Source organism: Hyperolius riggenbachi, chromosome 6 (genome assembly GCF_040937935.1).
Source record: "Hyperolius riggenbachi isolate aHypRig1 chromosome 6, aHypRig1.pri, whole genome shotgun sequence".
Taxonomy (NCBI): Eukaryota; Metazoa; Chordata; class Amphibia; order Anura; family Hyperoliidae; genus Hyperolius; species Hyperolius riggenbachi.
The window spans coordinates 279,585,197-279,598,472 of record NC_090651.1 but is presented as its reverse complement, the minus strand read 5'-3'; the positions used below and the strand labels follow the sequence as shown (position 1 = coordinate 279,598,472).

The 13,276-nt window shown below is 42.4% G+C and overlaps 1 protein-coding gene across 8 annotated transcripts in view; it reads right to left on the bottom strand.

Moving 5' to 3' along the window:
* Positions 1 to 13,276, bottom strand: part of CADM1 (cell adhesion molecule 1) — a 539,770-nt gene that overhangs the window by 12,929 nt on the left and 513,565 nt on the right. For 3 of the 8 annotated variants that reach the window (XM_068240925.1, XM_068240929.1, XM_068240930.1), the window contains one exon: positions 1,718 to 1,750. The exons of 4 other annotated variants lie outside the window; for them this stretch is intronic. In XM_068240925.1, coding sequence (XP_068097026.1) covers positions 1,718 to 1,750 — 33 coding nt within the window. The remainder of the gene's footprint in view (positions 1 to 1,717; positions 1,751 to 13,276) is intronic. One more of the 8 variants, XM_068240926.1, reaches the window with a different exon arrangement.

Here is a 13,276-nt window from a genome sequence, read left to right as displayed (position 1 = left end):
ATTGCTGGCCAATACTGTGACTCTACTATCTCATAGGGAGTGCCACCTTGCATTCTGTAGGTGCGGGCAGGATGTTATAGGGTGAGGTCTAACATCTCCAGACACTAAAGGGTTAAATATTGTGTGAACTGTAGATCAAAAAGCTCCAATGTTATTTAGTTCCTTTCAAATCTCTAAATTTTGGTCTCAGATTCATTCCCCAGCTGTCCCTTTTGGGTAAATGAGAATTAGGATAATTGGTGAGGCAAGGGCAGCAGCTTTCAGAGCATACTATGTCATGTGAAAGTAAGCTGAACTTCTGCAGCTCGTGAACTTAGTTTTGGGGGACAATACGATGAAGCGTTATTAGGATTGGGGGCTGAATTTATACCTTGAATAAAATATCCTTCAAAACAAGTGTAAAATTGTCAGCTGAGTGTTTCGCCTATTTGAAGGAGTCTCTAGATAACAGAAGAAACAAATTATTTGCGCTACAGCTGCAAGAACATGTAGAATTACTTTTAAACACAAAAGGCTGCATGTGGGAAGCAGCTTAACCATGTAAAACAACAGGTGGAGTGAAGAAAGTCAATTCACCTTACTCCAGGATGCAAAGGGTTTAAAAATAAATATTGCTTTAAGCAATGTTTTTCAACTCATATGGTAAGAAAGTGGAAAACAATACTTAAAGACTAACTGCAGTACATGGTATAGTGATGAGGACACTTATTTAAAACTTTCTGGATTTTTCCTTTAACATTGTGTGAACTGAAGAAGCCCCACCCACAAAATGTGACAGCTGACCCTAAATAGGATGGGAGCCTTTTCTAATCATGTATAGTCATATGGTCACATGACAATATTGGAATTACTACGTAAGGCGCCATCTGTGTCAAAAGATGAGGACATAGCTGGGTTTTATATCATCTATGGCAGTGGTCTTCAAACTAAGGTCCGTAGGCTGAATGTGGCCCCCTGAGGCTTTTTTTCCGGCCCCCCACACAAAATGTATTACTTATAGATGCGGTCAGCTACATCTTTAAATATTGGTGGTCCGCATATGGAATAGCAGTGTTGGCACCACCCATCCACATGGAAGCCAGAAAGCAGTAATTCGCTGGTTTCCAATCAAATTCCACATCAGATTCAGGTGACACTGCTGTCCAATTGGCCTGCAGGTTGTCACCTGGATATGCTTCACTGTCTGGCCCGCAAAGACTTCTACATCATTTCATGTACACTCCGGCCCACCAGCAGTCTGAAGTATGTTGATCCGGCCATCGACCCAAAACGTTTGGGGACCCCTGATCTATGGGATCAAACCGTAACTTTACCAGCATTTACCTCTGTATCTTTTTTGTGTGTGTCTACTTTGTGCAAAATCATTTTAGCATTGTATTTAATGCTGCTATAAATATACACATTTTTGGTTAATAAAAAAATGAGAATGAAATGTTAGTCATGTATCAAAATAAGGCCAGATGATCTAAACTAGCATTAGTATCTCATATTAGAAAAATATTACACTACTACTTGTATTCTAATAGGAAAAAATGTTAAAGTCCTACTAATAATACAGAAATATTACAGACTGCAGTTTCAGAATTATGACATAAAACAGAGTTTTAGATCTACTTCAGAGGGGCAAACGCTGCATACAATCAGTGAAGAAAATGTATTGTATGTCGTTTTAAAATGTTCTCTTAAAACTACATAAAAAATGATAAATTATATTTACATTCGTTACCATAGAAGGTTGTTATGATGTATTCTTCAAAAAAAAACAAACAAACAAAGGAAGATGCTTTTGAAACAGGTTTCAGATTTTTCTTTACATTTTCAGTCTTTAGGCCTCGTTCATATATTCTGCGTTTGGTGTGCTTGGGAAACGCATCAGAAAACGCATGGACCCGCGTTTGTATGCGTTTTTAAATGCGTTTGTGTGCGTCTTTATTTAGTATGCGTTTTTGGACACCTGGACATTTCTCAGTTGAGTCACGTTGTCCATCCCCAAACGCATCGCCAAATACGCATAAAAAAACGCATGGTCATGCGGCCATCTGCGTTTCCATTGACTTTCATTGCTATGCGTTTGTTCGCGTTCCGCACACATATGCATGCATCTATGCGTTTCAAAAACGTGTACGTTGGAAACGCATAGATGTGAACGAGGCGCATAGCAATGCATTGTTTTTGCCCTGCACTAAAAAAACGCACACATCCGCAGTGGGAAAAAACGTACAGCACCGCATTTGATGTGAACGAGGCCTTAATGTTACTAGTGAGATAATTGACCATAACTATTCATTTTTTTTCTAAAAAAAAAAAAAACCTAAACAAAAAAAACCTGAATTTTCTACTATGACCGACAGATAGTTATAGGGAAAAAATCTGGAAAATTAAAGCTTTTTTTCTTCTTTGAAAAAAAAATCAATTTGTTTTTGCTATACAATCAAATATTTTTATCAAGTTACCCGAGGTGGGTTCTAATAATGCTATCAGCATACAGAGGCTGGGTCTGCTTAAACTGCCCAGCCTCTGTTGCTATCTCGATCCCCCCTAAGTTCCCCCTGCGCTCTGCTATGCCCCCATAAATCATCAGCTGATCTAGCGACACATACTGTAGCGTGTCGCAGCCGGCTGTTGACAACTACAGCTGTCAGTCTTGGCGCTCCCCCGCCACCTCCATATCACCGCTCCCCGCCTGCATCCCTTCCCTCCCCGCTGATTGGAGGGAAGGGACGCGGGCAGGGCCCGGAGCTATGGAGAAGTCGGAGGAGCGCAGATACTGACAGCTGCAGATGTAAACAGCCGGCTGCGACACGCTGTGTGTCGCTAGCTCGGCTGATGATTTTTGGGGGCATAGCAGAGCGCAGGGGGAACTTAGGGGGGATCGAGATAGCAACAGAGTCTGGGCAGTTTAAGCAGACCCAGCCTCTGTATGCTGATAGCATTATTGGAACCCACCTCGGGTTCTCTTTAATTGTGTATGGCCTAGAATGGCTTTTTTTCACTGCATGTGCTTTGATCCGATTTTTTGGACACATGCGATTTGCCAATTTCAGGTATGCCGCCAGTATAATGGCAATTGCGGTGCACATTGTCTATTAATGCAGTTAACAGGAAAGCAAAAATAAAAAAATGCATACAAAACACAGGATATGCAATATTCTTGTGATCTCCTTGTTTTAATACTATTTCCCTATCCTATCCAATCGAAAACACAACTGCAAATTTAGAACACACACAAAAGCACTAATGTTAAATTTGGCAAAAATCGCATAGCAGTGTGCTTGCAATTTACAGTGGAAAAGTTTCAAAGTCAACCTTACACAATCCAACAGCCAAGGTCGTTGTCTGCATAATCATTTAGGACAATAATTGATTTCTTTTTTACCTGAACAAGCAAAAATGTTGATATTAAGTCAATAACAGAATATTGTCTACACAATTTCGTAAGTGTATTTAGTAAGTGGAAATATACATAAACAGCTTTTGGTTGTAACAGTGTTACTATATGTAATACATTTATGGGTTCCTCATGATAAAGCAAAACCTTCAATTGAGAATTGGGACTTCCTACTCATATGTTTTGAAGACTGAAGAAAGTCTCTTTTTGAGTTTTAACCTTTGGAAAGATTTCAGCTGCTCAAAAACTATAGGTGCCCATACATGGTACCATTTTTTTTCGATTAGATCATTTAGTTTGATTATTCCGTTAGATCGAATAAAAAGATTTTTCCACCACGCCCAATCAGATTTTTATTGAAAAAAACTGGATAATCGTTTGTTTTTCCTGATCGAAAAAAAATTATATATTTTCAACTTTAACCACTTAACGACCATCTGAGGCCGATAGGCGTCGGCAGGTCCAAGTGGTGTTTCCATGGAAACGTTCCATGTCAGTTCACGGAGGGTGTCTCCGTGAACAGCCTGCGAGCCTCCGATCGCGGCTCGCAGGCTAAATGTAAACACGCGGGGAAGAAATCCCCTGTATTTACATCATACGGCGCTGCTGCGCAGCAGCGCCGTAAAGGAGATCGGCGATCCCTGGCCTCTGATTGGCCGGGGATCGCCGGCATCTTATAGGCTAAAGCCTATTAGAGGCGGTGCAGGATGGATCTCCGTCCTGTGCCGCCCATAGCCAGAGGGAGAGGGAGGGAAAGAGAGGGAGGCGGAAAATCGCTGCGGAGGGGGGCTTTGAGGAGCCCCCCTGTCTCGGCCACACAGAGCGGCGGTGATCAGACCCCCCCAGCAGGACATTCCCCTAGTGGGGAAAAAAGGGGGGAAGTCTGGTCGCCCTGCAGCAAACCTGATCTGTGCTGCGGGCTGGAGAGCCCACACAGCACAGATCAGGGAAAAAGAGCCTGGTCCTTAAGTGGTTAAAGGATATGTTCAAGGTAATTAAAGAATACAAATCCAATCACCTGTGGCTTAAGGCTAGTACACACTAGCAATTTTGATTGACCAATGATTGCTCAATTTTACCACCTCCATGTAGTATGAGGGCCAAACAGATTTTCAATTCTATGCAGATTATATAGGTAAATGGTCATACTACATGGAGGTGGTAAAATTGAGCAATCATTGGTCAATCAAAATTGCTAGTGTGTACTAGCCTTTACTCCAGCCCACAGCAACCATCCTGTGACCTCGCTGCAGATGCCGACCTTGTCAGGTCAGCTTCCGGTTCGGCTTCTTCTGCGCTCTACCGTGCCTCTCACGTGGTCGCGCTGACGTCATCAGGACTGTAATTCACAGGCAAAGAACTACTGCACCTGCGCAGTATAGTCTGGATGATGTCAGCGCGACCACGTGAGCCGCACAGTGGAGCGCAGAAGAAGCTGAACCGGAAGTCGACCTGGCAAGGTCGTTATCTGCAGCGGAGGAGACCGGGAGACACCGGAGCTGCGGCTAGAGCACAGGATGGCTGCCAAGGGCTGGAGGGAGCCCAAGGTAAGTGGATCTTTATTTTTTAATTACCTTGGACATATCCTTTAATTTGATCGTTTTGGAAAAAATCAAACATTTTTATTGTACTGTGTATAGGCAACATAAGGCTAAATTCACACTGGTGAGTTGCGTCATATAATAAGTTTGCATTGGTAACGTGATGCACTTATATTGTAGTGTGGTGAAATCCGTTGGCGAGGCATGCTGTGAGGTATAAGACAACGTTCACAGTTGTAGTGAAAGCACTAAATAACACAATAAAAAGTGGGTAGTATTGTTCCACCCCGCAATAGCAAACAATTTCAACAACATAACAAATATTGGGGTTTTATAAGAACCAATGTTCTCTATTTATTCTTTGTTCACAATGTCTTCAATTTGTGGACAATACGTATGGATACGGATTCAGAGTTCCAATTCACATAAAAAGACAGCTTGACACGTGTTTCACGGCCAAAAGCCACTTCCTCAGAGGCACACTGTATACAAACATCAGTTCTGGGCCACAGTCAAACAAGAACAGCCTCAGTCTGAATCCTAAAGAGTAAAAACCCTCCGTGACGATTCTATGCGTACATGGACTGTAGAAAGTTGTAGTGATGCATACTTTTCATTGTATGTTTCATCTTGAGGTAATTTCTTCTTACCTTTTAAACGGTTTCATATTTTTTGAGTGCTTCCTTTCCTTCCAATTTGTATCATGACCTTCTACCGAGGTAGTCAACAGTTTAGGCCATTTGGGTTTTTTAAACTCCTTGTTGATGCTAACTACACCTTTTATGGAGAGCAACCAAACCCATTAGGTTATATACAGCTCGGCAGGGTGGTTGGGCGTACCACACCCAAAGCTTTTTACCATAGCTGACATTCCGCAACCTGGGTTTGTGAATACCATCTTTATTGTTTTTATTTGTACTGTTTGTTTTAAAATACTACACCATAAGGGGCTCCTGGTTTCTCCTTTATTCTGGAAAACCTGCCAAATTGCTGGGAAGGCCTCCAATTTAAAAGAAAACATGTACTCCCACTAGATCTTTAGCCAAAATAATCAAAATCAAACTCTGATGTGTGTATGTAGCTCAAACCAATTTAATCAATTAACTGGCACAGACACCATTATCATTTGAGAGGTGGAGAAGGGGGTTTATAGGGTCAGATCAGGTTGATTGGGCACCCGTTGCAGCAGGTATCTCATAGCCGCCAATGCGAATAGTGGGTAAAGTGTGCCCAGTCTGTGGGACAGTAGGTAGCAAATAGGTTATAAGTAGCCGATTGGTTATTACATAGAGTAAAATAGGGGTTACTTACATTAGTCAATCAGCTACTAGTCTCTATAACTGATTAGCTATCATTATTTGGCATATAGAGAGTCAACCTGCAAACAGGTTCAATTTACAACACATTTATTAAAGAGGAACTGTAACCAAGGATTGAACGTCATCCTAATTAGTAGTCGGTACCCCCTTCCATGAGAAATCTTTACCTTTTCTTAAACGGATTATCATAGGGCTCTGTATGGCTGATATTGTGGTGAAACCCCTCCCACAGTGCGATGTCAGCACCTTGGTATTGGCATCACAATGTGGGAGCCTTGTTGCATTGTGAGAAATAATAGCTTTTTCCAACTGCCAAAAAAACAGCAACACCTTCCACAGAGATCACCTGCCAGCAGTAAAGATGTCACCATGTGATAAATGTCAGAATGTAAACCAGGAAGAGGGATGATATTACAATGGGCAAACACCGACTAAATCAATTATAATTATTGTAAAAAGTAAGCATTTTTTTCATTACGTTATTTACATTTTAGTTCTTTTTAGCGTGGGTAAAAACAAAATTTACATAAGAAACGTACTTACTAAACTACAATGTGTTTGCAAAACTTGATTTTGTATAAGAAAATATGTATATTTGTTGTGTTAATATAAAAATGTGAATCGCAATGTTAATCTAAATAGGCAAAACATGCATATAAGCGGGAAAAACAGCAAGCTTAATGTTCACTCCAGTCAAACGTGAAATCTTTGCATTTAAACTGACTCTGGGGACACCGACTACTTGCTGAATAGCAATAATTTACAGCTAAGGCATTCATCTTGTACACTTGGCTGCTCTATTAGCTACATCATTATAGCTGCTTGTATCCTCTTCTGCTAAATAGCTCCTAAGTTCTGTATACTGTATAAAACTTAGAATGTGCGGCTACAACATGAAAATCACCGGGTTCCATGGTACCAGTAACACCCTTTTCAGAGCTAAGGCCAGCTGCTCCCAAGCCCGCTGGAGCATGAGAAGGGGGTTTGAAAAGAATCATGTGACAAATGCTGGCTGCTTCATTACGCAAGTTTTTTTGTTTTTTAAGAAAAAAAATCTCAAAATGTTTGCCACATTATTACAGATTGAACACTATCAACAGGAAAAAAAGAGCTGGATATAAATCCTTGTTTTAACCTTTTGAGGACCGCTGTCTTGAACCCCCTGTGACCAGGCCATTTTTAACAAAATAGGCCGCTGCAGCTTTAAGTGCTCGCTGCAGGGCCGCACAACTCAGCACACAAGTGATTGCATTCCCCCCCCCCCATTTTTTTTTTGCCCACCAACAGAGCTCTCTGTTGGTGGGCTATGATCGCTCCCGGGATGTTTATTTTTTTTAGAAATATATGTGTCTTTATTTTTTAAATAAAATGTCTTTTTTTTTGTACAAGTCCCTCCCTCCCCCCGCCAGCCAATCACTGTGATCGGCTGTCATAGGCTTCAGCCATATGACAGCGGATCACCCCTGAGCCTGCCAGGGGGACAGCTGTGTCACATGGCTGTCCCCAGTACAGCGATACGCTGCAGACTGCAGCACTGTACAGTGTTATTAGATGCCGGTTTCGTTGTCTAACAGTCCCTAGTGGCGATTGTCGCTGGGAGACTGATGATGGAGCAAGCGGGGATGCGCGCATCGGCGCACGCAATCCCATGCAATCTCCGCCTAGAGCCATTCATGCCAAATGGGAGTGGAATGGTCCTGGGGCTGCCGTGCTGCTCACGCCAATCGGTGTGCAGCAGTCGTTACGCAGTTAAAGTCACTCTGAAGCAGAATTCAAACGAAAAAACAGGGTCCTCCTCCTAATGTTTACTGTTTTTGTCACAATATTTGTGCTGCTTGGAACTCTGTTTTACAATTTGTTAGTATATCTATGTTCCCCTTGTCATCTTATTGTGCTTTGTAAAGCGCTGTGGAATATGTTGGCGCTATATAAATAAATAAAAAAAATAATAATAATAATCCTTGCCTAAGGAGAGGGAAGGCTCTGGGTCCTATAGAATCTTCCCGGTCTCCTACCGGTCGCTTTGTTCCCCTGCAGGCTGCCCTGTTTGAATCTCCCGCTGCGGGAGACTTCGGCAGTCTTCAAAAGCACTCGGGCTTTCAAAGACCGGCGGCTCTGTACTGCGCATGCACGAGTGCGTGAGAGAGGGCGCTCGCGTGTGCGCAATACAGAGCGGCCCGAGTGCTTCTGATAACATCCGAAGCCCAGGGGAAGCGGAAGGGAGCACTCTACGACCGATCAGTCGTAGGCTGCTAACAGGGGAGCCTGAACTAAAGATAGGTCTACACGCTCCGATGTGCCTTATCAATCGAGCCGATAAGATCCGACAGGTCCGATCTCGCCGCCGCCGATTCCCTGCTCGTTCCCCACGAGCGGACAATGGCAGGGAATTGAGCGGAAGATAAGCGGCGCCGACGGGGACGAGCAGGTATCGAATCCGACGCGCGGGGATGCGGAAGAGTCGATCCGGCGGCTAATCGAGCCGCCGGATCGCTCCGTCTAGATGGGGCTTTAAAGAGAGCAGGTCGATTGATAAGATCCGACAGGTCCGATCTCGCCGCCGCCATTTCCCTGCTCGTTCCCCACGAGTGGACAATGGCAGGGAATCGAGCGGAAAATAAGCGGCGCCGGCGGGGACGAGCGGGTATCGAATTCGACGCACGTGCGGGGACGCGCGGGGATGCGGAAGAGTCGATCCGGCGGCTAATTGAGCCACCGGAACGCTCCGTCTAGGTGGGGCTTTAAGGACCCAGAGCCTTCCCTCTCCTTAGGTAAGTATCTGTGTATTTTAATTTTCGCTTCAGACTCCCTTTAACTGCTAAATTACTGCTGGGCTACTACAAGCAGTCTGCATTTGAAATGCATTACCAGAAGCAATGTGGCCAGATGTGTTTTGTGCAGATAAGGTGTGTGCAGGCCTAGGGAAAGCACACCTAAGGCCCATAACCACTAGGCAATTTTTCAAATGATTTTTCCAACACCTGGCGATTGATGTTTTCTGCGATCTCATGATGTGGGATCAGGTGCGCGATTACTTTGATGACTGTCATGGCGGATGTGATCTTTAAGATCCCCAACAGCACCCGTGCAAAGTACCGCAATCACTTGAACTCTTGTTCTTGCCCTTTGTGTGCCGTCATGTATACCTGCCGGCAGGAAGATGGGAACTCTCACCATCCTGGGACGTCACTGGGAATCCATCTTACTGCCTTATAGCTCGAGTATTCAGCTTTACTTTTTTACGTTTCTCCTGGCTGACTCAAAGCTCCAGAGATTCAGCCACTAGGGCGCGCAACTGTAGGCAGTAGCAGTGTTAGGGAGTCTTCCCTAAGGTCTCCTTACTGAATAGGTGTTGGCTTACAGTACAGGACGTTGGAGCTTTGCTTGACTCCTTCCACAAGGGGCACTGAAGAGAATTGTGGGCTTGTAATGTTTCTGCAATTTGATGAGGCTAAAGCTGTCCATTATTGGTACAATCCTGAATGATCGACCATATGATTGATCTGATCGAGTACTGTTAACGCTGCATTGAATGAATTTCCCAAAAATGATTTCCATCTGATAAGACTGATTATCATTTTCCCCTCAGTTGGTGGGCCTGAATGCTTGTTTCAATCATTTGGATCGTTCAGGAAATTGTACCATTAGTGGACACCTTTAGGGGATTGGTTTGCAGCCCGAAATTTACAATTACATTTTTCTCTGCCATTAACATAAGTATACTGCGTGGGAAACAATGTTACTTTCTGTTCTGTACAGTTTATTACAAATATTTAAATGAAAACAGGATTGATAGCATTTTAAAAGTATATACAGACAACTGTACTTAACCTCTTCACCCCCAAAGGGTTTTTACCCCAACGGACCAGATCGATTTTCACCTGTCAGCGCGCCTCCCTTTTATTCACCAATAACTTTATTACTACTTATCACAACAAAATGATCTATACCTTGTTAGGCTTTCTTTGGGTGGTACATTTTGCTAAGAATTATTTCTAAATGCATTTTAATGAGAATATACTGTATCACACTGTATCATGGGCAGCACGGTGGCGTAGTGGTTAGCGCTCTCGCCTTGCATCGCTGGGTCCCTGGTTCGAATCCCAGCCAGGGCACCATCTGCAAGGAGTTTGTATGTTCTCCCAGTGTCTGCGTGGGTTTCCTCCGGGTACTCCGGTTTCCTCCCACATCCCCAAAAACATACAGATAAGTTAATTGGCTCACCCCTAAATTGGCCCTAGACTACGAAACATACACTACACAATACATACATACATAGACATATGATAATAGTAGGGATTAGATTGTGAGCTCCTTTGAGGGACAGTTAGTGACAATATATATATATATATATATATATATATATATATATATATATATATATATACACTGTACAGCGCTGCGGAAGATGTCGGCGCTATATAAATACTAAATAATAATAATAATAATATCAACATGTCTATTCAATGCATTGCAATTATTAAAAAAAAAAAAAAAAGCATACCTGAACTAAAGCATTCAATTATAAAAAATGTTTTTTTCTTACAGATTTAAGTTCTCCTTTAAGAAGAGCAGCTAACATTTTTCTATCATGATAGGTTTACTTTAAGCATAGTGACAGTCATTTCTGGATCACATTAGCAGCTCACTGATTGGTTTCTGTGGGGAAAGGTAAGACAGGTTTCAGAGGGGAAGAGTTCAGTGCTGTCCTACTAAGAGGCTTGCCTGATAGGTCTGTCATTTACAGATTTACAGACTGAACTTCTCTAAGCAGCCACCCTAATGCTAAGTGACTGTTATTGATCTCACTCCTGATAGGTACAAGTAATGCAGTTCACCGAGGATAAATGATTAAAAATGTCTATTCATGCGGTTCATGAGGAGCCAGCAATAAGGCACCACTGCGGAGTCAGGATCATAGGGATGAGAGGCGGTTTAATTAAAACTCTTTAAATTAAAGCTGTCAGGAGAGATATTTGACCAATTTATAGGGGAGGGGAAGATAAAAGCCAAATCTGAAAGCCAAATAACATAGCTGAAAGCAGTGGTCTGCCACTTGCATAGTTAAAGATCTTATAAGTTTATTTATTCTTAGCCTTATTACTTTTTTTCTGACATTTGTACCTGCATTAGATATTATTAGGGGTGGGTTATAATCAGAAACACTGTTGGAGGCACCCTGGATATGTAATGTAAAACTAATATATGTTAAATAGGAGTAATTAGATCTTACCTTCATCAAGGACAAATCTCAAAAGGTATGTATAATATTTATTCATGCACATAAGACAACGTGTTTCACAGGTGCTGGTCTGCTTCCTCAGTTTAATACAAAGTGCCTCAGTAGCAGTAGTTACGAGCGTGAAAGCCTCTATTCAGCCTTATAATCAGGGCCAAAAGATCTCATACAACTGTGATTTTTCCCAGCAATACCGATAGAACAGTGCAAAGGGCGAACATGACTCTTAAGCTGGCCATACACTTATAGATTTTCACCCAATAATCCATAACGATCGACTCCTTTCTGAAAAGAATCGATTAAGAAGGACTCAATTCCTACAACACACTGCATATCAATTTCCAATAGATTCCAGCAGGGAATCCATTGAGAATCGGTTGAGCTGCAGAGCTGCACTGTTCAATGCAGTGCAAAGCTATGGCGATCGATCTACCAATTGTCTAGTCCCACCCCCGATCGACTTAAATTCTTCATCCTGTCCGATCTATACTTTTGATTTTTGGTCAAAATCTATCAAACGTTTATCAATCTGCCATTTTGAGGAATCAATTCGCAGAGCAGATGAATCGAATCTGCAAGGAATCAAATGGGAAAATCAATAAGTGTATGGGCACCTTATAGGTCCTCCTAATTATCAAGGTCTTTTGGTTGTAGTGCCGGCCTTTAGACCTTCGTGCGTTCTGCATTCTGTATGTACATGATATGATAAGCGCCTGATATGATAAGCACCTGTCAAACATCCTACAGCAGTTATTTGGTGGTTGTGTAGTGTTTATAAATTTGTTTCATCACTTCTTTCTTAGGCACCATCTTCTCTGACTGCTAGTCCTGATAACTAGTCCATAACTGTGCTTCTAAAACACGTGTTGAACTCCAGACCTGGAGGGCCAGGTCCAGGCCAGTGTTTTGGATGGACTGAGAAAGAGAGGAATGTGTTCTACCTGATGGACCACACCTTTCCTGATTCAGAACATCAATTCATTTGAGCTGTGTCAAAAATGTGTGAGGATCTCGGCCCTCGTAGGACCAGTTTGACATACCTGTTCTAAAATGATTTAATCCAAGGATTTTGCAGTGGTCAAGGCAGATAACAACCTGTTGATCAGCTCAGTCTATCAACCTCGCCTGCATTTTAGAAACATCGTCTACTTCATCTGAGGGACAGAAACTGGGGGTAGCCACTTTGTAAACACAAAGTACAACCACTTTACATCCAACCATGTGAACTAATCCTGGGTACAGTATGCAGACTTTCCACATCTTTAACATGGAGGTGGCCATATTTATTTCCCTTTAAACAATATCAATGTCTATCCTACTGATCCTCTGGTATAATACTTTTAGCCACTGTACCAGAACAAGTATACAGATCACATGCTCTGATTTAAGGTGCCCATTAACAGTACAATCTCATGACTGATTGGCCGTCCAATCAGATCCATCAGAAATTATCGTTCGGGCCCAACAATGGAGGAGATAGTGATGAGTAATCCAATCAGACTAATCAAATCAATCCCAAAAATTGTATCGACAAAACGATTGCTAGAACAATTATTAGTTGTCGACTGGCACCATTAACGATACGCAATGTGATCAATCAGGAGGGAGATTGTACCGTTAATGGTTACCTTTAAGTAAGAATTTACTAGTCACATTCTTGTTTCAGGTGTGTTAAACAATACTGGAGCCAGAAAGATCAGTAGACCAACCATGGATCTGGCATTATTTAAAAAGGAAACATACTGTATGTTAGCCTCCTTATCCATCTCAATACAGGGTCACTTTAAAG